Source organism: Papio anubis, chromosome 2 (assembly GCF_008728515.1).
Source record: "Papio anubis isolate 15944 chromosome 2, Panubis1.0, whole genome shotgun sequence".
Classification (NCBI taxonomy): domain Eukaryota; kingdom Metazoa; phylum Chordata; class Mammalia; order Primates; family Cercopithecidae; genus Papio; species Papio anubis.
Genome location: NC_044977.1, coordinates 153,428,674 through 153,454,549, shown reverse-complemented (window position 1 = coordinate 153,454,549; position 25,876 = coordinate 153,428,674). Strand labels below are relative to the sequence as shown.

At 36.2% G+C, this 25,876-nt stretch overlaps 1 protein-coding gene across 10 annotated transcripts in view; it reads left to right on the top strand.

The window, feature by feature from the left end:
* ARMC8 (armadillo repeat containing 8) overlaps positions 1-25,876 on the top strand; it is a 113,285-nt gene that overhangs the window by 42,191 nt on the left and 45,218 nt on the right. For 9 of the 10 annotated variants that reach the window (XM_003895053.4, XM_009201644.2, XM_009201640.2 and 6 more), the window contains 6 exons: positions 5,571-5,651; positions 7,850-7,925; positions 8,023-8,113; positions 9,994-10,054; positions 12,322-12,522; positions 15,616-15,711. In XM_003895053.4, the coding sequence (XP_003895102.1) occupies positions 5,571-5,651; positions 7,850-7,925; positions 8,023-8,113; positions 9,994-10,054; positions 12,322-12,522; positions 15,616-15,711 (606 nt within the window). The remainder of the gene's footprint in view (positions 1-5,570; positions 5,652-7,849; positions 7,926-8,022; positions 8,114-9,993; positions 10,055-12,321; positions 12,523-15,615; positions 15,712-25,876) is intronic. The other variant, XM_021934823.2, reaches the window with a different exon arrangement.

Here is a 25,876-nt window from a genome sequence, read left to right as displayed (position 1 = left end):
TTAGTGCATAGATTTATTTATCCAGTCCTCTATTGTTGGGCATTTAGTTTGTTTCCAGTCTTATGCTATTATAAAACAATACTGCAAAAAATACCTTGTATATAAGGCATTTTATAAGAAATAAAATTTTGGGGTCAAAGAATATATGTGTTTGTAATTTTACCACTTTTTTAAAATAGAGATTATACCACTTTATACTACCAGCAATGTGTGATCATGACTGTTTCCCCTCACCCTTGTTCCCTATTACTGGAAACTGGTTTAAGTGATCTCATATAAGGAGAAATGAGAGAGATTCTTCTCATTGTTGAGTAAAGTTTCTCTTTCTTTTCCCTTCAGCCTATGAAGTGCCATTTAGTTTGCTTTATAGATTATATGTTGAATGTGTCATTTTTGATAACCATGGGTGATTACTTGAGATCTTTCTTAATTTCTACACATTTTCTAACTTCTAACCAAATAATTATCTTCTGATGATACTATATCATTTATAATACGTCCTATCGTTTATAATACAAGTTGCAAGTAAGGAGCTTTGGGAACTATAGGAAAGAAGGGATAAGAGAACACCTGGAAGACACAGGTCTATGCTGTTTTAGAACAGCGTTCCGAATAAATGAAAACTAAATCACCCGGTTCTAGGAAAAGTTTCTACATTGTAATTTAGACATCTAAACCCTCTTCCAAACAAACCCTAGCTGATTAGCACAATCTATTCGGTACTATTTAAGATATTTGTGAAAAAGTTTTGAAGTTTCTCTTCTTGGATTACTTTGACAAAGTGTGGGCTAACTCATAGGAGCAGAGATATGGAACAATGCCTTAATCTTTTGAGGTGGGCAAAGAAAGGCTTTAAGAAAATGACAGGTTTTTTTGCAACTCACTTGTTTAAAAGGAGCTCAAACCATCAAGGCCTAACATTTTCCAACAACAAAATGACGTCTTATAGCCAGCATGGCAAGTTGAGGAAGATGCTCCAGAACTGTATGCCTCATTAAAAATTTTTCAGGGGCTGGGTGCAGTGGCTCACACATGTGATCTCAGCACTTTGAGAGGCCAAGGCAGGTGGCTCTCTTGAGCCCAGGAGTTTAAGACCAGTCTGGGCAACATGGTGAAGCCCTGTCTCTACAAAAAATATAAAAGAATTAGCCAGGCATGGTGGCGTGTTCCTGTAGTCCCAGCTACCCAAGAGACTGAGGTGCATCGATTGAGCCTAGGTGGTTGAGCCTGCAGTGAACCAGTCATTGCACCACTGCACTTCCAGCCTGAGTCACAGAACAAGACCCTGTCTCAAAAAAAAAAAAAAAAAAAGAAAAATCTATTCCTGAGTGTTCAACAAAGCCCAGCATCTACTAGTCATAACCACAGTAATCCCAAAAGGCTACCGAAAATTGGACCTGGAGGAATAACTACATGTTAAATTATTTTAAGCTATGAGAAGTTTGAATAATCCCATTCCTGAAGTTACCTAAATAGCTTTCAGGATTACTCATCAGAAACTTCAGCACTTTAGGGATTGCTCATCTGAAACTTCTCAATGCTGTTTTAGCTGAAATTATAGAGTACCATTAAATCACTATTTTTTTTGCTGGAGAGAAACTTAAACTGAGGATAATGATTTAACAGCCACCCTCATACCACTGACAGAAGGGAAGATGTTATCAGAGAAAGTCACCTTTACTCACCTTTTAATTGGATAAATTAGCATTTGCCACTGTAATTAAATAACCACATTTAAATATTCTGAGACATAGCTAGACTTCAAGAAACAGTATAGCATTTATAAATCCAGTGACAATAGTAAAAGCCTAAAATACAATATTAACAACTTTACCAATATACTGACAACATGTATCTTTGAGAACAACTGATCCAATGGTCCATGTATTGTCATTAAACATAAAACCCTTTTATTTTCATGTTGTTCTTTTTTTGCATATAGGCTAAAAATAAGGTAATAGAATTTTAAGATTCATTTGTAGGGACTCACATTAAACTAAGATTAAATGACAAAACTTAAAATTACTAATTTGCTTTGACTGGTATCAGTATTAAATAAATTTACATACTTTGGGGAAGGGAAAAAGAGATCACTAAAGCATTTGTGTTGTAATCTAATCATAATTGTATTTTTGAAAAATTCTCTCTGATTTATTGAGCAAAAAACACCCAACAGAAATAATATTTGTTGAAATTCTAACTTCTGAACGGTTGCTATTTGTTAAGTATTTACTCAGATTTCTGAGACCTGTTTTTTGGAGTTTAAGACCATGAGAACTAGGCCAGGCGTGGTGGCTCGTGCCCATAATCTCAGCACTTTGGGAGGCCTAAGTGCGAGGATCCCTTGAGCTCAGAAGTTCAAGACCAGCCTGGGCAATGTCGTGAGACCCTATCTCTGGAGGGGAGGGGGGAAGAAGCCATGAAGACTTACGTGCTTCCCACCCAGTGGATGCTGCCCCTCACCACCCGGTTGCTGCAGGTTGATTTGGAGAAAGATGAACGAGAGACTGATAAGTCTCAAATGACAGAGCCTCCTCGCTATTTGGTTTAGCCACTAATTCCCTCCTTGCAATTGCTTTTTTTTTTTTTTTGAGATGGAGTCTTACTCTGTCTTCCAGGCTAGAGTTCTGTGGCGTGATCTCGGCTCACTGCAAACTTAGTCCCCTGGGTCCAGACGATTCTCCTGCCACAGCCTCCCGAGTAGCTGGGATTACAGATGTGCACCACAATACCTGGCTAATTTTCGTTTTTTGGTTTTTTTTTAAGTAGAGATGGGGTTTTACCATGTTGGCCAGGCTGGTCTCGAACTTCTGACCTCAAGCCATCTGTGCTGGGATTACAGACGTGAACCACCGCGTCTGGCCCCTTACAATTGCTTTTACACAATAGTGTGTACAACCTCAGAGAGGAGGAAGAACTTCTTTTGTAACAAGTACTTGCTGCCATCTTTGAGGCAAAGAATTTGAGGGATAAAGTAAAGTATCTATCAGCACCAGGAAACAATTATATATAGAGAGAATTGCAGTGCGCTTGATCTTTTCCCCATCCATTGTAAATATAACTTAGAAAGGATATGCCATAATTTATTTAGATCTTAGAAAAAAAGTTACAAGCACATGGGTATACGCTGAAATGATGTTATTAATAGTAAAATACTGAAAACAATCTAAGTGTTTATAGGGTACTAGTTAAAGTTTAGAACATTCCTATAATAGAATAAGGCCAACAAATAAATGAGAAAAGTCTTTATGTACTGATATGAATGATCTGAGATAAATTGTAAAGGAAGAAAAGGTTTAGAGCAGTGTATATAGTATTCTACCATTTGTCTTAAAATGGGGGAAAGAATGTATTTACGTATCTGCTGTATATGTATAAAATGTCTTGAAAAATATCTATTAGGTCACCTCAAGGTAGGAGAACAGATTGCAGTTAGAGGTGGAAAAACAATGAGGTGCAAGAGCCTGAGGTAGCACCCTGCCTACTTAGCTTTTGCTAAGCTCTGCCAGTGTCTAAACTGGGTTGTCAAAATTGATAAGGAACTCAAAAAACCTTAGTGTGATGACATAAGCTGAGGCTAATTTTGGCTTATCTTCATGATTTAGTAACTAGGTAAGAAAAAATGCGTCGAATCCTTACGCGACCCCTGTTTTCCTTGGCTCCCCTACTTCAGTCTTCACCACTGTCTTTATAAGCCAAAGACTCCTTTGTTTCAAATGAGACAATGCATGTAAAGTGTTTAGAGCAGTGCCTGGCACTGGTATCCAGTATCCATTAAGTAGTACCTATACTTATAACTGCAGATGAGGTGGGAGGAAAGGGAGCACACTTAAAACCAATGCCCTGAGATTGTCAGTATTTTCAGTTATTACAAAAACAGGTTTGCATCATTCTGGATGGATATGTAATAATAACTATATCACACCATTTTACTCTGGGAATTTATCCTCATAACCTCAGGATCTGTACTGAGATGCAGCTTCAAATAATGTTCAACAGAACACTGCTTATAGCAGTAAAACATTAGAAACTACCTAAAATATACAATGGGGGTTTGCATGAGCAAACTGTAGAATACTGTATTGTGATTAAAAATAAGAAACTCAAAGTTAGAAAATGTATGGACAGAGAGAAGTTGCTGAGTTTTTTACGGATTCTTTTAATAATACATAAAATATTTGGGGATCGTTACCTATACAGTGGAATATGACAGTTGTGCTATTCAGAAGTATGAATGCTAATTTCCCCACTTCAAATGATGGGTGTTTTGGCTCAAGAAACAACAAGCATCTTCAGGACAGTTGTCACTTGCTTAAATAATGGGTTGGAGAAATTGGTTTGAGAGCGCTTGCTGGACCAGTAACTGGTTTCTTCTGGTGAGCCCAGACTGATAGCCTACCTATGTGATATTTTTCTCTTCTGAATAATGATAAGCATGAAATATCATTCCTGTGTTGGCTTTAACTGATTTTTCATTAATTGATTGGATAAGGTTGGATATAAAATGAATATGGATATAAAAAGAATTATGAATATAAAAAGAATTATGGCACATTTGAAGCTTTGCATTAACTTTAGCTTCTGCCACTTTGAAGCTCTTTAGTACATGGATTAGTAGAAAACAGAATTGAGGAAAAAAAAACCCTTCATTTTCCTATCTCTTTACCTTCTGACTCTTAAGAACCAATTTTTTTTTTTTGAGACAGAGTCTCACTCTGTTGCCCAGGCTAGAGTGCAGTGGCACGATCTTTTCTTACTGCAGCCTCCGCCTCCTGGGTTCAAGCAATTCTCCTGCCTCAGCCTCCGGAGTAGCTGGGACTACAGGCACCGCCACCACACCCAGCTAATTTTTGTAGTTTTAATAGAGATGGGATTTTACCATATTGACCAGGATGGTCTTGATCTCCTGACCTCTTGATTTGCCCGCTGCAGCCTCCCAGAGTGCTGGGATTACAGGTGTGAGCCACCCACCCGGCCAAACCAATGCTTTTAAAAAGAAAAATGAGATAGAAATATGGAAACCAAAACATGTTGTTGTTCACTTCCCAGTTACGGAGTGTTGTGTTTCCCACTATAGCATTATTCAGACCTCCCTGATGTGTTAAGGTAGGTTAGTCTGTGGTCCAGTTTCTTTTACAATTCATTTTTAGAGTTCCCCTGACTAACTCATCAGTTCTAAGTTGTAAGAATGACTCTGCCACTGTTTCCTGTGGGCATAGGCCAATAATGTGCACATGAAATGCAGAATTCATCATGGCTCTATTGCTGTGGTGGTATTCTATTTAATAATTGCAGAGGACTTGTGCCAATATAGCTTCTGGGCCCACTTCTTTATTTCTAGGAGGTAACGAGGCAGCATTTCTAGAACTGAGATGAGTTAAGATATGGTAGTCCCTTGCAGGACTAAACACAGTGTTTGTCCTGCTTTTTGAGGTCTGAGTTAGTTTAAGCAAAGAGCAACAGGATTCTTTACTGTAGTGAATGTGGTTTTCTACATTTAAGTAAATGTGGTTTTATTGGAATGAATCATTGCTCTTCTAAATGTATTGTTGTATTCTCTTTTCTTACAGGGGCCAGATCATCAAACAATTTTATTTAACCATGGTGCAGTTCAGAATATTGCTCACCTACTAACCTCACTGTCCTACAAAGTAAGATGTTAAAAATTGTGGCCAGATTTTTATACCTTGTTTGTGATGTCTAGAAAGAGACCCACGTATTTTTATTGCTTCTTTGATAATTGTGATCAAAAGTAGTATTTTATCAGTGAAATGTTATAGGGCATCATTTTAGCTATAGAATGCTCTGAAAAATAAAAAAAAAGGCTGCCCTTGCATCTCTGTGTTTTTTAGAATACAGTTGTACCATGAGTTCTTATTGATTTGCACCCATTAAATAGATTTCAAATCCTTTTTGGGTAGGTACCAGTGCCATGATGCCCGAAGTATAGAAGCAGTGACTTTCTATATCAAGAAAGACATTTGGCCGGGCGCGGTGGCTCAAGCCTGTAATCCCAGCACTTTGGGAGGCCGAGACGGGTGGATCACGAGGTCAGGAGATCGAGACCATCCTGGCTAACACGGTGAAACCCCATCTCTACTAAGAAATACAAAAAACTAGCCGGGCGAGGTGGCGGGCGCCTGTAGTCCCAGCTACTTGGGAGGCTGAGGCCGGAGAATGGCGTGAACCCAGGAGGCGGAGCTTGCAGTGAGCTGAGATCCGGCCACTGCACTCCAGCCTGGGCTACAGAGCAAGACTCTGTCTCAAAAAAAAAAAAAAAAGAAAGACATTTAATTTCATATTTGAGACCTTTATTTAACCACAGTGTCTCAGACTTAGCATATTCCTGCATACACATCAACACTTAAAATATGTTATGTTGTGTACTTTGAGTTAAAAAGTAAAGAGTTTTCAGACTTACTAATTAAATTTTCTTTATTGTCTTTTATATATAAAAGGAAGCAGTGTCATATTACCAGGTGTTGAGTTAAAACCTTGGCCATTCATTGTTGTCCATCTACACGTTGTAGCAAATATTGACATGTAGTCCTTATTGTGTCACATTAGAGTTGGGTATTGCAGGAGTTTGTTGCAGAACAGGGAAGCAGTCATTTTTGTCTTCTGTCCTCTTGCAGTGACTCCATTCTGCCCTTTTAGTCTTTAAATTTATTTCAGGTAGGGTCTACTGATGTGTGTGTTTTCCCTACCTCAGCTATCTAGTTTAGTCTTGGTAAAGAGCTCATAAGGATAGGAATGGGGAGTGGAACTGACTTCAAACTAGCCAGAGGCAGGGGAAATAAATATATACTGAGAGCTACCTCCTCTTTACTGTGCCATGCAGAGGCTAAACCAGTCAGCACTTGCACATCAAAAAACAGTCGTTCAGGTGGCTGTTTATTGTTCCTTTACTTCATCTCCTGTAGCTTCATTAATTCCCCCAGCTCTTCCTCCATTTCTCCTATCTTTTCTGCACTAGACTTCCTTATTTACTATAATGATTTGAAAAACCTACAGGTTGTGGAAAGGGTACTAGTCTGTTAACATTACTCTTCTGCCAGGGTTTGCTGTATTACCAAAGTGCCATTAGTATATTCTAGGTTCCTCCTGTGGCCACGTACTAGTGCTGCAGAGCATTGCCCAGGTGAGGGGCTTCATACCCCAGCTACCTATCTTGTGAGTGCTTGTCAAACTCAGGTTCCACATTAAAACATCATGTGTAGACTCAGGCTTGGAAGTGAGGATTAGATTGGATTAGAATGGAAAGAATTTTAAAAAATACACATCTCTTAGGAGCTTCTGGAAATTGTAAAGCACGTTATATATGGTTAAGAGATTGGGTCCTTGGTATTATCCCAAACCAAGTATCACCTAGTTCTGAGGAATACTAGCACAATTCATGAGTATTTTAAAAATTAGTGCTTCTTAAATTTTATTGTAACATTGTTTCCTCTCCTTCTGTTCCCTTGCTCCATTCCATGCATAAGAGTACTCTTTTTTTTTTTTTTGCCTTGAAAGGCACTTGGTAATTAATTGTTATTAAGTTCTCTTTGTCTTACCAACTGTATTTTGTAGTTTTTTTTAACTTTGATTAGAGATTTGTCTAGTTAAATTTAAATTGCTACTTCCTCATTTTTTTCTATTACTTCAAAATTAGTTTTAACTTTTATAGTTAATTTTAACTTACTGTGCTCTTCAGCTATACAGGTGTTATTGTTATGTCTTTAAGGCCTGTTAGTATTTTAAGCAGATTTACATAATTTTTTAGAAGAATTTAGATTCTGAGACATTAGCATTTGCATTTGCAAAATTAAAATAAATGCATTTTTTGTTTGTTCATTTATTTTTACAGGTTCGAATGCAAGCACTGAAATGTTTCTCAGTTTTAGCTTTTGAAAACCCCCAGGTATCGATGACCCTGGTAAATGGTAGGCTGGAGCTTTCAGTGGCACCTACATGATTTAATTGATGAACTTTGTAGATTTAAAGAATTTCCTTAATCATTGTTGTTTGTTTTATTTCTAGTTTTGGTTGATGGAGAATTGTTACCACAGATTTTTGTGAAGATGTTACAGAGGGATAAGCCTATTGAGATGCAGCTCACATCAGCAAAATGGTAAAAGGACAATGTGGGAAGAAAGACAGTGCTTTATCAATATCTTAGAGTATTTTTGGACAGCCAAATTTGCTTGCTTCCAATCCCCATTTTATTTTGGGATTTTGAAATTTGAAAGTCAGAGTTCCATCCCACATTTTCTTAAATGGATGTGAGTTTTTTATACTCAGCTTGTTACTAGTAGTATGCAGAACAGGAACACTCATATAACATTTGAGACTGTCTTCAGAAAATTACTTTATTACATCCTCAAACTACTGTCCTTGTACTTCAGTTGAAATAATACTGAATTAGATTAAATTTAACCAACCTATACTATGCTAAGTATTAGCCAGGGAACTATAAGATATAGAAATATGGAATGAGAATTAGTTGAAGTTGATAACCATGGGATGATTTCAGAGAACGTGGCTTCCTCATCTTTCGAGGAAAACACACACACACACACACAAATCTTCATAAAGTTGTGATGGTTTGTAAGATATTTATGCAAAGTTTTTTTTTTTTCTTTTTTTTTTTTGAGACAGAGTCTCACTCTGTCACCCAGGCTGGAGTGCAGTGGCATGATCTCGGCTCACTGCAACCTCCACCTCCCGGGTTCAAGCAATTCTCCTGCCTCAGCCTCTTCAGTAACTAGGATTACAGGCACGTGCCACCACGCCTGGCTAATTTTTGTAGTTTTAGTAGGGACAGGGTTTCACTATGTTGGTCAGGCTGGTCTCAAACTCCTGACCTCGTTATCCCAGAGTGCTGAGATTACGGGCATGAGCTACCGTGCCCGGCTGCAGAGTTTTTATTAGCACAATTTCTGGCTTATGTAAGCATTCAGTGCATGTTCGGTAATTATCAGTACATGACATGGATGTGTTGAGCACTTGTGTAGGGTTCTATGCTCAGTTTAATCTTAGTATTTAAGCTGTGGTTCTAATATTTTGGTGAGAATTTGGCATTTTCAATTAATTACTCATGAATTGTTTGGTTTTTGTTTGTATTTTTTGCTTGCTTTTTGTCTTTAAAACTGAGCATTTGCCTCTGTCAGTAAGGTAATGTCCTCAAGTAAATGGTTTCAAAAAAACAATGTGGTGACAAGCCTCAAGATAATAACAACTACAAATATTTCAGCCCTCTACAATATAAGTAAAATAATTTTACCTATTTGTTTGTAACTTGTGGTAGAAGCCAACATGGGATGTTTTAATTTTTTCCCCCATCTTGCTAAAGGAATGTAATCAAAAAGGAAATTCATTAATTTAAATTTCTGAAGCGCTTAATGTTCGGCGCCTGCCTAGGGAATACAAATTAATTATATTCTTATTCAAAGGCAGCTTACAATTGTTGTTCATTAGAACCAAATTATTGACTTGTTCCCAAAGCCACTGCTGTTAACTTCTGAATAGTTCATTTCTGATGGATAGCTGTGTTACAAGTTAAATGCCTCTTCTGTGATACTTCTGCTGCATTCAGAGTTAGAATATTCCAACTTCACTTCATTTAAACTTAGATAACGTGTTAATCGTATGTTTCATTTTGAACATTTTTCCCTTTTTATTATGGAAAATTCTGAAGTATAAAGAATACAACATGTGCCCAGCACCTAGCCTCAAAATGTGTCCATCATTAGGTTATTTATTTTTAAAACTATTTGGTAGGTTTTTGTTTTGTTTTTTTAATAGCTGGCTTCCCATCTGTATTTGTCAGTTAGTTTTCTTTGACTGTTAAATTGACTGAACCTCCGAAAAGCGAATTGTCAAAATCTTCACTCTCAAGATAAGTGATATTATTTGGTTTTCGATTTTTTTATAAAATCTTAAAGTTAAATAATTTTTCGTGTAAAGCTTTAAACTCCAAGCAAAAACTTATTTTCTGCTGTCTTATTCCAGTTTAACTTACATGTGTAGAGCTGGAGCAATTCGGACAGATGATAACTGTATTGTATTAAAGGTAAGCCAATTAATTATCTTTAAAATGTGAAAATTATCCAGTTATGTGTTAAATATCACTATTGATATTCATATTTCATTTTACACATTTATCATTATAGTACGTGTGCATGGCATAGAATAATATTAAAAGACCATGCTTTCTTTTCATTGGATGTCATATAGTTTTTAAAAATTGATTTTAGATGTGTTTTGAAAGTCAGCGTGAAATAATTCTTTCATTGTCACAGCCTTTTCATTTTATGGTAATTAGGAGGATGTGGAAATTGTAAAAGTGTACAATTCAGGTGGAATAGAAAATATATTTTGTTCTTGATTGTCATTAAATTTGTATTACAGTTTTAGAGGCAGTTTGCTATTTTTGCAGAAAAAGACTTTGTATCATTCTTGTAGCTGATAATCAAAAGGCATAATGAAAGACAATAAGTAGATAACACATGAAAACAAGCATTGTCATTGTGATATGTCATATACAACTTGAATTTAGAAAAACCTAAAGAAAAGACCAGCCCTAAAAGTCCTAAAACCTGGGATTCTGGTTTTAGCACTTCCACCTCTGACTGGACATCCTTTATTCTTTTGATGCCTCGGACTCCAGATTATGAAAATTGAAGCATTAATTCCTGCTCATCTATGCCACAGGGTTACTGTGAGGATAACAATATATTAAATACATTAAAATGTCTTATTAGCTATAAAAAATTAAGTATAAATAAATTGATCATGTGTCATTTGATAAATATGAGATCTCACATTATGATTGTTCAAAAGGTGATCCCAAGGATAAAAGAGCACAAAGAAAACTAATATTTGCTTTAGTCTTTGAGGAAGACAATTAATTTAATGAGATCTGAACACTCCCTAAGTAAACAACTCTGCATAGAGGCCACGGCCTTCCATAGCAATTATCTTTATTTATTTACTTCTCTAACCTTCCTCTTTTTCTGCATTCATAAAATGTTAGTAGTATATTCTTCATGTAGTAGTCATGAGCATTAAATTAAATAATTCATGAATTTATGGTATCAATAAATATTAGTAACTAGTAATGTTAGGGAAAAAAGAATAGGGCCTTCGCCTTGGAAACCTAGGGTTGAATTGTAAAGCTTCTTCTAGCCTAATAGGAAATTAGTAGTGAACGATAAAGTGCCAAGCTCTGTGGTAAAAGATTTAATAGAAACTTATATATAAAAGAGCAAAGCACAGTTGCCTGCAATATTTGAGGAAGACTTTCTATAATAATAACATTTCAATTTCTACTTCCACATTGTCCTTTCAAGTGGATCCATCAGGCTTAGAAATAGTAAATGTCATTTGAGACCAGCCTGGTCAACCTGGTGAATCCCCGTCTCTACTAAAAATACAAAAATTAGCCGGGCGTGGTGGTGAGCGCCTGTAATCCCAGCTACTCAGAAGGCTGAGGAAGGAGAATTGCTTGAATCCAGGAGGCAGAGGTTGCAGTGAGCCGAGATTGCGCCATTGCACTCCAGCCTGGGTGACAGAGCGAGACTCCGTCTCAAAAAAAAAAAAAAAAAAAGAAAAAGAAAAAGAAATAGTAAATGTCTGGAGTATTTTTATTGAGAACCTAATGTAGATAAGTTACCAAAACCATTGCCAAGATTTTTGAGGGACCTCAGAAGTAAAATTGGACTCGTGGATACCACTACTAATTCCAGCAAGTTCTTGGGAGAAAACCTAGCAACTGTGAATGATACGCTTCACTCACATTATAGTAGAACTGGTGGAATCTGAGTAATGGTAAGATCACTGCAGTTTTAAAGCTGTATTTTGTTTTGGCAACTGTAGGTATGACTCCCCAAACCAAAAAATAAACCATATTACTCACTAATGAAGAGATAGCATACTTTTCCTAAGGCAAAATCATTCCTGATTAAACTGCTGGGTCTCTTTTAGGTAAATAAATAGATGGATGGGGCAGAACCATTAGACATGATTTGTTAGAGATTCTTAAATGTCTTTTACAAAGTTGTACAATAGAACTTGTCTTACTGGTCCCAAAAGCCTAATTAGAATTTAATATACTTTGATGTGTGAGTAGAGTTTATTGTGCCAGTACAAATGATTAATCTTTACTGAATTTTGCTTGGTTTTGCATTTAAAAAAATCTTTTATGCTCTGGAAGTCAGTAAAGGAAATATTTGATCACAAACATTACTCCTGATAAAAGCTATTGAGTTGATTCAGTCACTATATGCTTAAGCTTTTACCTTTACCAAAAAGCAAATAATTAATCTCACTACCTTTCAGACATTACCTTGTTTGGTTCGAATGTGCAGTAAGGAGAGATTACTAGAGGAGAGAGTTGAAGGAGCTGAGACACTTGCCTATCTGATTGAACCAGATGTTGAGCTACAGAGAATCGCTAGCATAACTGATCACCTCATTGCCATGCTTGCTGATTATTTCAAGTATCCCAGCTCAGTGAGTGCCATCACTGATATTAAAAGGGTATGTTATTTTCCTTTTTTAGCAGCTCAATGGAGATTTTTTAGTTTTTCTTATTGTTCACAGTTTTGAACCAATTGATAACTACAGCTCAAAGCCCTTTTAAATAAAGGATCTTTTATCTTTGTTAACATAGATAATATTGCTTTGTAAGTTTTTGAATCCAAGTTGTTTAATATTTATTGTCAGGAAGTTTTTACTGAGCAGATAAGCAGTAAAGAAAATTGCATCCTGACTCCTAACTAAACCTCAAAAATAGTGGATTCTCCAAGCTGGGTATTGACATAACTGTATAGTCTTATTCTTGGTCATGGAATCATCTCTGTTTTTATATTCTCATTCTTTAGGTCAGGAGTAATCTTTTTGTTACAGGAGACTGAGTTGTCCCATGTTACTTTCCATCACAGTCTTTCTGTTTTGTTACCTTTCCTTATCTTCTCTTTTTTCCAGTTTCATACTGTGCTTTGTACCTGCTAGTGATAGCTAAAGCATCATTTAGTCTCGAATTTGGGACCAAAAAGGCCAAATTGTGCTTTTTCTGAAAAATCTAAGTTCCTTAGAATACATAGATATTTATTTTGACTTGTTGCGTCTTGGCCTATTTGCCTTATCCATTTCTTTAAGCATAGGCCATGAACATTCTGTAAGAGAAAGTTTATTCAAGGAGGCCATGGTAGAGAGAATATTGCCTCTTAATTAGTAACCAGTACTGTTTCATGAATGTAACTGTATTTTTCATGCCAGTGGTTCCAATGGTAGCTATTCTTTTGACCTCTCCCTCATGCTTTTGAATTTCAAAAAACCCCATCTGGTAGGCAGTTGTTCATTTGGCATTTAACATTGAAAATAGAGCAGACTATTAAGGGTATATCTTTACTCTCTTAAGAAGAGCCTAAAATAACCTTCATTGGTATTTGCGTTAGTAATGTACTCTACCCTCTGGGTATTAAACTTATGTGTCTGCTCTTCTTTCACTAGTGGTGTTTTTCCAGTAGAAGTGATTGGTTACATACATTTAACCGGTTGCCTTGTCTATTTTCCTTCTGGTCATTTTTTCACACTGACACTGTATCTCACCAATATAAAGATACATGAGCAACCCTTAACTACTGCCTCATGAACACCCTGAGCTGACCACCCAGGAAGGCAAATAAAATGTCTTGATGGCCATGAAAATAAGGAAACATAATTTTGAGAACATGTAGCCTATGCATATGCAAATCATTTAACTAGTACGTAGATCATCCCTTCTATTAGTTTTTCCATTTCATTTCCATCAGTAAAACTGTAACAACAATAATCCTTAAAAATGACTTCCTAATACCAAACTTAAGTAATAGTTTGTTTTGTCATCTTTATTTTTGATGATAGATTATCCAAAGGTTTCTGACCCCAAAAGTATAGACACTAGACCCATAAAGAGAAATCTTCACATGTTAATAAATTTGTGATTTTCATGATATATTAGTTCAAGTCAGTATTATATCCTAATTTATGACTAGAACGTAGTTAAGACTTTTAGATAATTTTAGAACTTATCAAAGTGAGTATTCTGTATTGGGAAGTTGTTCCTATAATCCATCAGTGTCTGCTTTGAATAAAAGTTTTGGAGCTATTAAGAATTGCTTTCAGAGCCACCCCAAATTATATATATATGTAAAAAATATATATATAGTCTTTTGCTTTTTGTGGAATTTTTTGTTACCTATGTTATATTACCCAACTGAATTTCTCCATCTTCACGCACAGTCAGTGACAACTAAAATTCTCCTCACTGATCAAGCTATACCACTGTCAGTGTTTTCTAGCTAATAATACCAGTTAGCTCTTTAGGAAGTTTCAAAAGAGGATCTCAGAATGTTATGAACAACACCTACATCATCGGATGAGTGAACCTTTCCAAAGTAACTTCTTTGGGGAAAGTGGTATTCATTTGGATGATTACATTAAGGCTTTTAGTTATGAGATTATTTATATTATCGGTAGACTTTGTATAGTTACTTGGTCATAGTCGGTCATCGAAAGTATCCTGAAAATATGCTTCTGTTTTATTTTTACGGTAGTTTGGTGATCAAGTTTATAGAAGAGTTGATAATTAGTTATGCATGTTTAAAGATAGCGTTATTTACTTCATGCTGATAATTTTGATGATGCTCTTGAAAAAACCCATACCCAACATAAATCTCAGATAACTGTAATAGATAGTAATGGTTACCATCGTATACAGTTTGTTAAGCGTTTTCACAATGGGTTCTCTTTTTCTAAAAGCTTTTTATTTTTTTAATTTTTATTTATTTGTTTTTGAAGTGGAGTCTCGCTGCGTTGCCCAGGCTAGAGTGCAGTGGTGTGATCTCGGGCTCACTACAACCTCTGCCGCCTGGGTTCACACCATTCTCCCACCTCAGCCTCCCTAGTAGCTGGGACTACAGGCATCTGCCACCACGCCTGGCTCATTTTTTTGTATTTTTAGTAGAGACGGGGTTTTACTGTGTTAGCCAGGATGGTCTTGATCTCCTGACCTCGTGATCCGCCCGACTCGGCCTCCCAAAGTGCTGGGATTACAGGCATGAGCCACCGTGTCCGGCCTCTAAAAGCTTTTTAAATGCCAAAATTAGGCCAGCACTACTCTTAATATTTCAGAAAATTAGGGAAAACCTCCTAAAGACATTGTTGCGATATCATTCAGGTTATCAGCTGTAGTCCGGGGCTAGAGAAGTCTAGGTGTGCCTTCTTTTGAAGGAGAACATTTCAAAGAGCTGCTGCAAGCAAGCTTTAGTGCCACTAAAGCTACCATTTAGGAACACTGAATTTTTCAGAGTCAGAGATTCACAGTGGTTTTTCATATATCAGTGTCAAATGTAGTGTTCACTTTTAGATAGAAGCGTACCGTGTGCATTTTAGGTCACATTGATACGAACACTGCAAGGTCTCAGTCCTATGTGAACAGAATCCAAAAATAACTGGGAAATGTAGTTAGTGACTGGGAAATTCACTAAAATCTAAAAGTTGTTAACTTTTTTTTCCTTCAAGTCAGTTAATGTTATTGAAAGTTTAATTTATGGACTGAGTTGGAACATATCCTTTTTTTCCCCATAGCTTGATCATGATTTAAAACATGCTCACGAACTCCGCCAGGCTGCATTCAAGCTCTATGCCTCTCTTGGAGCAAATGATGAAGACATCCGGAAGAAGGTGAGTCTGGGAGAGGGGCGTCCCCCAGTCCTGACAGCCAGCAGGCAGGGAGTGACGTCAACCTGAAAGTCGTGGTGAAGAGCACTAACAGTGACTGTTTGAATATATTAAAGCAGAGTGACTAAAGGCATAATTGAAGAATGAATGGGACCCGGATTTGGGGGGTTGTTTGTTTGTTTTTAGAACGTAGAGTGGCATGGCCGTGCTGGAATGACAAGTAACTGGCGTGCTTTTTTTTGTGTCATTAATATGAATTATTATGTTGCACATTTTTGCATGTGTTCTGATAAAAATCAATTCTAGCACTGTGAAGCTTCAGACACCTTGAAAGTCCTAACATTAGAATTGTAAATGTTATTTATGGAAATACCTTTCAATGCTATTGAGAAATTCAAATCTCTATTGTATATTGTTCTTTGATATGTGGCTTAGTTTTCTGTTTTGATTTTTTTTGCTACTGTGCAAGTTTAATGTGAATAAAATCTTTGTGGAATGATGATTTTATGTTTAGTGAGTGGTCATCTGAATTTTCCAGCTCCCCAGAAAATGTATGCACTTGTATAGCACCCTTATGTTACTAAAGCCTAGTCTTACACTGAACTCATGTTCTTGATGAGAATACTTCTTGATGAGGAGTATAGTGGTAAGTAAGCTCTGACTTGGCTGCCTCCACAAACCAAAAGCTGGAACTTACCGCTCAAAAACATGTATAACCTAATAAATTCTACACAAGGTTTTCAGGACCATCAGAGAGCAAAACCACATGTTCTGTCTTGAGCCATAGCAGAAAGAGCAGATTACTCATTATTTACTGAACATGATGATTTATGAAATCTGCCTATCTGCATTAGTATTTTAAGGAGCACTGTGAGAGAAGTCACAAAGTATTAGAGTTTATCATGATTCAGATAAGTTCTTCAGGCCCGTAGAAAGAGGAGTATGGAACAACCTTACATTTGTTGAAATAACTTGAAAAGGAACCACTTCCTGAAGAAACTGAAGTAATAGCAATAAGATTCGATGTGTGAGTAGCTTTGATTTAAAATCAATGCACAAAGCACAACTAATAAATTGAATGTTTCCATGTACCTCACTTTATTTCAGTTAACAAGATATTTTGACTTGAAGTGTTTTTAGTATATCCCTATGAAAATCATTTTTGGTACATCTAAGTTTTCATTTATAAATTTTTATTTCAAAGCAAACATACTAATCATATGATACATATATGATTTATGGATGTTGATGTTAATGTTCAGTTTAGATATGTGGTGTATTGCAAGGAGAGAGGCTTTTATAACAATAGATTTGAACATTTTTTAAAAATTGGACTGTATAACTTAAATACACAATTATTTGGTTTGGGATGGTTATTAGGGCCCGTTAGAAACAGGAGAAGTATTTTACCCATTCTTAAAGCTCTAAAAAGCCATCTCATGGACTGAAAGGTAGATAGACAGATAGACCACAATGGGAAATAGGATGTCCATTTGTACTTCTTTGTACTTTTTTGTTAATAAACTGTTGTTTTGGAATTAATGACTTAATTTGTGATATCATGTTCTAGAAATATTTGCAACATGACAGTCTGATCAGTAGTCTATTAAAACTTGTATTCATAATGTGTATAATTTCCTGGTAAGGCTAACTCCTGATCATTTCTGTAGAAAGATGACAAATAAAGAAAAAGTTATAATTATTAATTATAGTTTTTTGTGTGGTAAAGCAAAGATACTGTGATATGTAATGGGGATTATATAACATTTTAAGGAAGATATTTAATTTCTGGGAAATTAAGTGTTTGAATAATTTACAGTTCATAGTAACTACTAAAGAGAGAAATTGTAAAATGGAAACTATAAAGTAATTTTGTGATAAAATCTGCTTGAAGACTGGCCATAGGAGTGGAAACATTTTATTTTCAGTGTATAAAAAATGATAAATGATAATACTTTTCTTTTGAGTGCATTTCTATTTCCTTTTTTGTTGTTGAAATAATTATTTGGGTAGATTTTTGTTTACTTTCTCCATGAAATATTTATTTCTTATTTATATTTATGTCTTATGAACTTAACTGTATTTTTTGTGTAGATCCTTAAAGTACAATGTTTATTGTTTGATTTTTTTAAATGGAATATTTATGCTTGCCAAGATGGAATTTCAGTTAACTGAGTCAGTAAGTAGAGAAACTGAGTTAATGAGTGGAGAATCTCTGAAAGAAATTTAAAGGACTGTAGATCTACTTCTCCAATTCCTACTTCTCCCTGTCAAAAACCCACAAAAAGTTTGTTTGTTTCAGGAGAAAAACATGAAATGTTCAGTTGGTCTGCCATTTAAATTAAAATTGGGAACATAATTCAATATGTTCAGTAAATAATATGTATCCTAGTGCCCTATTATGGCCAGTTAAGGAAAGGCAGAATGAAGAAGAGAAAATAAAAGCAAAGTAGAGACAATGAGAGGTATACACAGTAGTAAAGGAGAAGGACACTGGCCTCTCTGCATATAATTGTGTCTCTTTTACTGCTTCTAAAGATGTCTGAAGGTCTGCTGTGTTTTCATTTCTTGATACCTTCTCTTTGGGCCAGAGAAAATTAAGCTGACAATGGAATGTGACCTGTAGATCAGAGATTTAGCGCCCCTGCTTTGAAGCAGTGTTGGTGTATTCCCACTAAAATAAACCAACTGTATAACATTCCCTGGAACTTAATAAGCACTCAATAAATATTTGTTGAATAAATATAGAAATGAAAATGCAGAAATCATACACAGAGTTACATTTTCTTTAATTTGTTTGGACCTTTATCCTGTGTAGAGCAAAATTGGTATTCTAATTCTGAGTGTTGCATCCTTTATTACTCTATGGCATACTTGAAAATTTCTTAATTTATTGTGGTGTCCTGTCAGCTAGAGTGAAGGAGGGTGGTGCTGGTGGAAAGAGTTGTGCAGGGGAGAGTGAAAAATACTGGCATTTACTGTGACATGAAGAGGGAGAAGAAGCCCCAGAAAAGATGGAGGATCACTGAGCCTGGCAACAGTTGTGACCTGGCCATGTTAAGCTTAGAAGAATTCAAGTTACCTGTAATAGTTGATCCTGACTCTGAATGGATTTTGGTTAGAGAGAGTAAGAGCATAGTCAGGAATTGAGAGCTCAGTGGAAGAAGGGTCCAGAACACATTAGCAGTAACTGCAGTGACAGCAGTGCCAAGTAAAAATTAGCTCTTACCTCTGCCAAAGGGAAAATCTAGTTTCTAATGATAATCTTTACCATATATTAATGCTGATTAGGAAGCAGAAGTCCAGTTAATGGAACATTAAAAATGGAAGAAGTTAAGATGCGAAGCAAAATAGATCAACAAACTATTTCAAGTTCTGGCATCCCCAGTCAATGGTTAAGTCACAAGAGGCAGCAGTGGCAAACAATCCTGTAATTCTGAGATAGATTCTTCTATGACAATTAATTGCTGTTATGAAGACCATCACTTGATTAGGACCTATCGATCACCAATTAGGTTGGAAGTTGAAAAAGGATTATCTCTGTCTTACTCGTCAAGTAACTAGTAGAACTTGTTAGAAATGTTAGTGAAAATTAAGGGAAATTAGAAGTAAAGTGTGAATTAAAATTCAAGGAAATTGGTATACTAACCAGGATGTTGGTTTTATTTTTGATAAAAGTAAACACATTTCAAATGTTAAGCACGTGTTGTAACCTTCATTCCCCTGGGGCACCTGACTAATGGAGCCTTGGAGAAAGTTTTCTGCTTAAATTTGAATACTTCTATTTTAGCTGGAGATTTCTTTTGAGGAACTAGAATGTAAGCTCCATGAGGGCAGGGATTTATTTGTGTTTTGTTCATTAATGTATTCCTAGCATCTGCAACACTGTCTGTGCATAGTTGACAATAAATAATTGATGAATGAATGAATGAATGAAAAAAATGAACACACAGACAAGTGGATGAATGAGCAATATTGCATTATTAAGCACCCATTGTCTTATATGCACCTGTCTGCATTAGGAACTTTCCTGACCTCACTAGCATTTCTGTCTGTGTGTAAAGACAGGAAATTTGAAATAGAGAAAATATACATCTGGTCATATAGTCGGGGTTTCACTATTATACTTAGCATAGAGAAAAATGCAGGAAATTCCCATTTTTTCAAGAGGCAGGCAGTCTTGAGGGCTTGTCTTCCACTTGCTTGACTATAGGTCAAAGAAAACATGCTTTATGGTATTGTACTTGCTTCATTTCAAAATAATTTTGACCATTATTTTATCTTTCTAAATGTGTGACTTTTTAAAAGTTTGTATCATTCACACGTGAATCTGGACCAAGTTTTCTAAGGATAAAAGTATGGTTTGGTTTATAGAAATTAACCTTTCAGGAATCAACCTGTTTGTAAGGTTTTATATATATTGATATAAAATATTTTTCCAGTTAGTATCTGATTTTTAAGATCAGTTATTCAATTCTGCATAGACTGATTGAACTACCTGCATTATATAATATTGTCCACTGGGTGGAGGGAAGGAGGCAGGCAGGGAGGGGAGATAAAGATCAAGAAGGCATAGCCTTAAAACTTAGCATTTATAACAAAACCTCAATAAGTCAGAGAAAAGTAAGGAATGAGTGACCAGTAAGAATTTGCTGAGGGCTCAGAAGTATTTAGAACCAATTAAAATGGACGTGTTTATCCATGGAGCTATCCTTGAGTCAATTTAGAATTTAATAGCTTAATTTTTGGTTATTTTAAATACTTTCTAAATGGTTTTCATTTTACATTCTCGAGAATTGAAAACATGAACTCTTAAGTTTTTGTTCCTTGAAGGAAAACAAAATTGTCCAATCACAGTGGCTTTATATGACATGTGAAGAAAGCCAAGAGTGACATTAAAAAAAAATTTTTTTTGAGAAGTATAGGCAGAAGAAAAAAAGAAAAGGAAAGCAAAGAACAAGAATTTGTCTTCTATCCTCTTTTTCCTAGCAAAGGAAGTTACGACTGCAGATCATTGTAAATATGTGATACAATGTACTTAAAATGTTTAGCACAGTGTCTGCCACATAATAGGTGCTCAATAAATGGAAGCATTTATTAGGATATCTAAATAATTCATTGGGAAATAAAAAATATATATTTTTAAGTATGTTAAAAGATGACCAACATTGAGGTGTAAATAAGAGGTTGCAATGAAGAAAGTGATTTTATGCTATAAGTTGCTAAAACTTTATTCCAGTGAAAGAAGTTATGTTTTAGAAACATAGGCTCTTTCTGTAGAGTATTTCTTGATAACAAAATGCCTTGTTTATAATTTTATTCTAAAATTTAAAATACTCATTTTAAAAATTATTTTTATAGCATGCCCTCCAAAGTGTGTTAATAATTGGTTAAAATCTTAGATAATAGATGTCTTAAGTAAGGAGGCCAAAATCTACCTAACTTTGATCACCTAAGTATTAATGCTCATGGTTGTCAGGGATGTCATTTCTTCAGAGTCATCATTCATATGAAACCATATCCCAAAAATATATGTTCACATTTTGAACCAATGTAATTTTTTCTGTATTTTCAATGCTGTAAAATTTTAAAGCGTAGTTGTAAATTTAGGTCAATCTTTCTTAATATCTTTCTGTTATCTCTAAAGATTGCTGGCTGGGCATGGTGGCTCACGCCTGTAATTCTAGCACTTTGGGAGGCTTAGGTGGGAGGATTGCTTTAGCTCAGGAGTTCGATACCAGCTTGGGGCAACATAGCGAAACTCCATCTCTACAAAAAAAAAGCAAAAACTATCCAGGCGTGGTGCCATGCGCCTGTGGTCCCAGCTACTTGGAAGGCTGAGGTGGAAGGTTCACTTGAGCCCAGAAGGTCGAGGCTGCAGTGAGCCGTGATCACAGCGTCACACCACTGTACCACTGCACCACTGCACTACAGCCTAGGTGACAGAGTCTCAAAAAAAAAAAAAGATTGCTGAGCATCCATTCACTTTGAACATTTTTATTTATTACTAGTTGATCATCTGGGTAACAGTATAAATGTACCATGAATTTATATTGTTAAATATTTTGTAAAGTTTAATGATTCGAAATGGGCATTTAAAAGGCACAGCATCAAAATTTTTTATTTTTTTCTACCATGAAATCGGGCAGATGCAAGGGATTATTTCTGAGCCTTAGCCTGCATGTTGAAACAAATACCTTGTACATTTTGAAGGTTTTCCATGATACCACAGAAGTAGCACCCTTCAGGACTTGGCTCTGCTACTGAATAGCAACAAATTCATTCGGAATTCATAATTCCTTGCCTCAAACTGTGGTTAAGTTGTTAGTTACCTTCTTAAAGCAAATCCACCAAAGAATTTTATGTGAACCTTGCAACATTCATTCACAATGGTAAGTATTTTTTAAAAAATTACCATGACAGGACCAGGTTTTGCCACTTGCCCACAGTATTGAGACCTTTGGCCTTCAACATATTGAAAGAAGCAAACCTGGGAGTGATAATGCTATGTATATAATAGAGGTATTTATAAAATAATGAATTTTTATTTCATAGTTTCATTAAATGGAGATATAAAATTGAGGGTTATACTATTTGTGGTATGTCCTTTGTTTAAGCCATTGAAAGTATGAAGTACAAGTTGGTTTATTGTTATCTAGTTAAAAGACAGAGGTTATATACACCAAGAAATGGGCTAAAATATCTTTATTAGATCTGTAAATCTAAAATTTGTGACTTAGTTGGATTTTCAAGAACATTCTTTCTGGAAATGAATGAAATGTTTGGAATAATTAAATATTTATGGAATAGTAGAACTTGAAAAGATTAGGATTGTGATAAGAATCAGGGATTGTTGCTGTGCTCTTTCCTATGATTAAAGTGCTAGCATAGGGGTTGGTGAACTCTACAACCTATGGGTACTATTACCTACATTATAATTCTGTACCTTGCAAGATAAAATTTTTTTTTTTGCAGTTTTTGATGGTTGGGGGAATTAAAAGAAGAATATTTTCTGACATATGAAAAGGAAATTAAATTCAAGTTTATGTCTGTAAAGTTATATTGCCGTACGACCTTGTTGGTTTATGTGTTGACTTTTGACTGTTTTGCACTACCGAGGCAAGTTGAGTAGTTGTGACAGAATTGTATGTCCCACAAAGTCTAAAATATTTACTGCTTGGCCCTTAAAGAAAAAGTTTGCCCACCCTGTGCTAATACTGCATAGCTAACTAGAAACCCTTTTTTTTTTTTTTTTAAGACAGAGTCTCGCACTGTCGCCCAGGCTGGAGTGCAATGGCACAATCTTGGCTCGCTGCAACCTCCACCTCCCGGGTTCAAGCGATTCTCCTGCCTCAGCCTCCCAAGTAGCTGAGATTACAGGCACCCGGCACCACGCCCGGCTAATTTTTTGTATTTTTAGTAGAGACGGGGTTTCACTATGTTGGCCAGGATGGTCTCGAACTCCTGACCTCATGATCTACCTGCCTCGGCCTCCCAAAGTGCTGGGATTACAGGCGTGAGCCACCGCCCCGGCCTAAATAGAAACTCTCATAAACCAGTTTGGTGAAATACCAAACTTCCCATATACCTGTGTGTACTGGCATATAGAAAGAAACAGAGCCCTGACCAGAAGAGGGAGAAGCCAGTTGTCTGACTTTCTGAAGAAAGGCATTATCAATTTTTGGCAGTAGACATTGTCACTGGATACTTTCCTACATACTGATTCCTTTGTCTGAATGATTTTGGCATGTTACAGCCCCTAGAAAAATTTGATTAAAACTGTGGCTTTGGGTTATGATTGGAAATCTTACTGGGTTCTGTGCATTGGTTAGCAAGGGTGTCTGAATAAGATTTTTCACTATGCTCGAGAGAAAAAAAATCTAGTTCACTTATTAAGCAAATGTCTATTAAACCTTTGCTAAATATAAAGTGTTAGGTGGTATGGGGCATGCAAAAATCATATAACTCAAATATTTAAGTCAACAGAATCTGTTTGGGAAACCATATACAACAGAAATATAACTACTACCATTTGTTGAGCACTCACTATGTGCTGGACCCTGTGCTAAGCATTAGCACATTCTCTCCCTTAACCCTCATACCACCCTATGGTACTACAATTTAATGTAGTTAGGGAGATGAGACACTAAATTGCTATGTAGTAATTCCAGAGCCTCATATGTATAAAAAGTCTGCCCACACTGAAAGCCATTTTTGCCATGAACAGTGCACCCAGATATGATTAAGATATGACTGTAATTGAAATAACCTATTATGAATGAGTCTGGAAAAGTCTCTTATAAAGAAGTTTATTTGGAAGATTTCTCACCTTCTAAAATACTAAAATCATTTCTTCAGAAGTTTTGACCCATAGAAAATGAGGGACCTCCACATCTGTGTTCCTTCTGCATTAATTTTAAATGTTTTTCTAAGGACACTGTCTGAATATGATTTTGTTTTATTCTAGAGAGAATTATCCAGAATTATGTATCAAGGTACTATATTTGCATTTTATTCTGTAGACAGCTTCTTTATCAGAATAGAATTAAACTTCAGGCAACATTTTGAAATCGTTGAATCTGTTAATAGGTTACTCCTTTGGCAATGGTTGTCACTGGAATGTAAGCTAAGTAAAAGCAGTACCCGGCATATTATACTGTATCTATTGAGTAATTTGTGTATGTCTGGACCTGAAAATTTAGGCAGCTAACCTGTAGGGTAATAAAAACTATGAGGGTGCATGACTGTGTATATAGAGGAATAGGGACTGAACAGGCACTGTGCTGCGCAATTCCTGGGCAGTGAATCGTTCATGTCCCCAAGATGGCAAACAGGAGGAGACAGATGGAAGTCTCAGTTATTTACATCATAATTTATAATGGTTTTATTTATGTGTTAAAAGAGTGTAATTCAGTGACTGTTTAGGCTGTATTCTGCCGTTAAGCTAATGATTATGAAATTGAACTCATAGAGAAATATTTTTTGATAGAAGTATTGATCTGTTTTTCTACGGTATAAGTATTTCTGATGTAATATGTTTATACCTTTGGTTTTGGGGAAAGGAAAAGTCGACGTGAGAAAACTCCCACTTTTCCGCAAAGTGTAGGGAAGTTTAGAATTTTCTTCTAATGTTTCTTCTGAACATTTAACATAAATGACTTTCCCAGCTAGTAAGAAAATAAAAAGGTGTAAATGACCTCAGGTGTAAATGACAAAATATCATGAGGCTTAAAAGCAAAAATGAAATATAGAAACTTAAGAATGGACCCACAATATGTACCCGTCTTCTTTATCTTCTACCCCTAAAGTGAAGTGATACAGTTCCCAGCTCCCAGGCAGGCAGGCAGGCCTACAGGAGAGGCTAGATGCGGATTTAATTCAGTACCTTCAAGAGAAAGGAACAAAAAGAGGCCCTACAGACCATCTCTTAGACAGTGGAGTTTTTAGGTCTCCAGCTGAGAAAAGATAGACTATTTCCTCCCACCCCATGCCTCCCAAACATCGTTCTGTTGACTCAAAATCATGGAGTTAGAGAAATTTGGTATGAATGTGGGAGTGGATAGCAATGAAAGAGTGAGAGGAGGGAGAAATACTTTGTCAAGTGTTTACTAAGACCCCAGAATATGATATATTCATCAGTGATCTGTTCTAAGAGAAGCTGAACAGCTTTTTCTCATTTAGAAAAAAACAAAGGCCAGGTGCGGTGGCTCAAGCCTATAATGCCAGCACTTTGGGAAGCTGAGGTGGGTAGATCCCTTGAGGTGAGGAATTCAAGACCAGCCTGGACAACATGGTAAAACCCCATCTCTACTAAAAATGCAAAAAGTAGCCGGGCGTGGTGGCATGTGCTTATAATCTCAGCTACTCAGGAGGCAGAGGTGGGAGAATCGCTCGAACCCGGGAAGCAGAGGTTGCAGTGAGCCTAGATCTCACCTGGGCGACAGAGTGAGACTCCGTCTCAAAAAAAAAAAAAAAAAAAAAAAAAGGGAAGAAAGAAACAAAACAAAACTGCCTTTTACTTTAAAATTATTTGCTAGAGGCCGGGCGCGGTGGCTCACGCCTGTAATCCCAGCACTTTGGAAGGCCGAGGCGGGCGGATCCCGAGGTCAGGAGATCGAGACCATCCTGGCTAACACGGTGAAACTCCGTCTCTACTAAAAATGCAAAA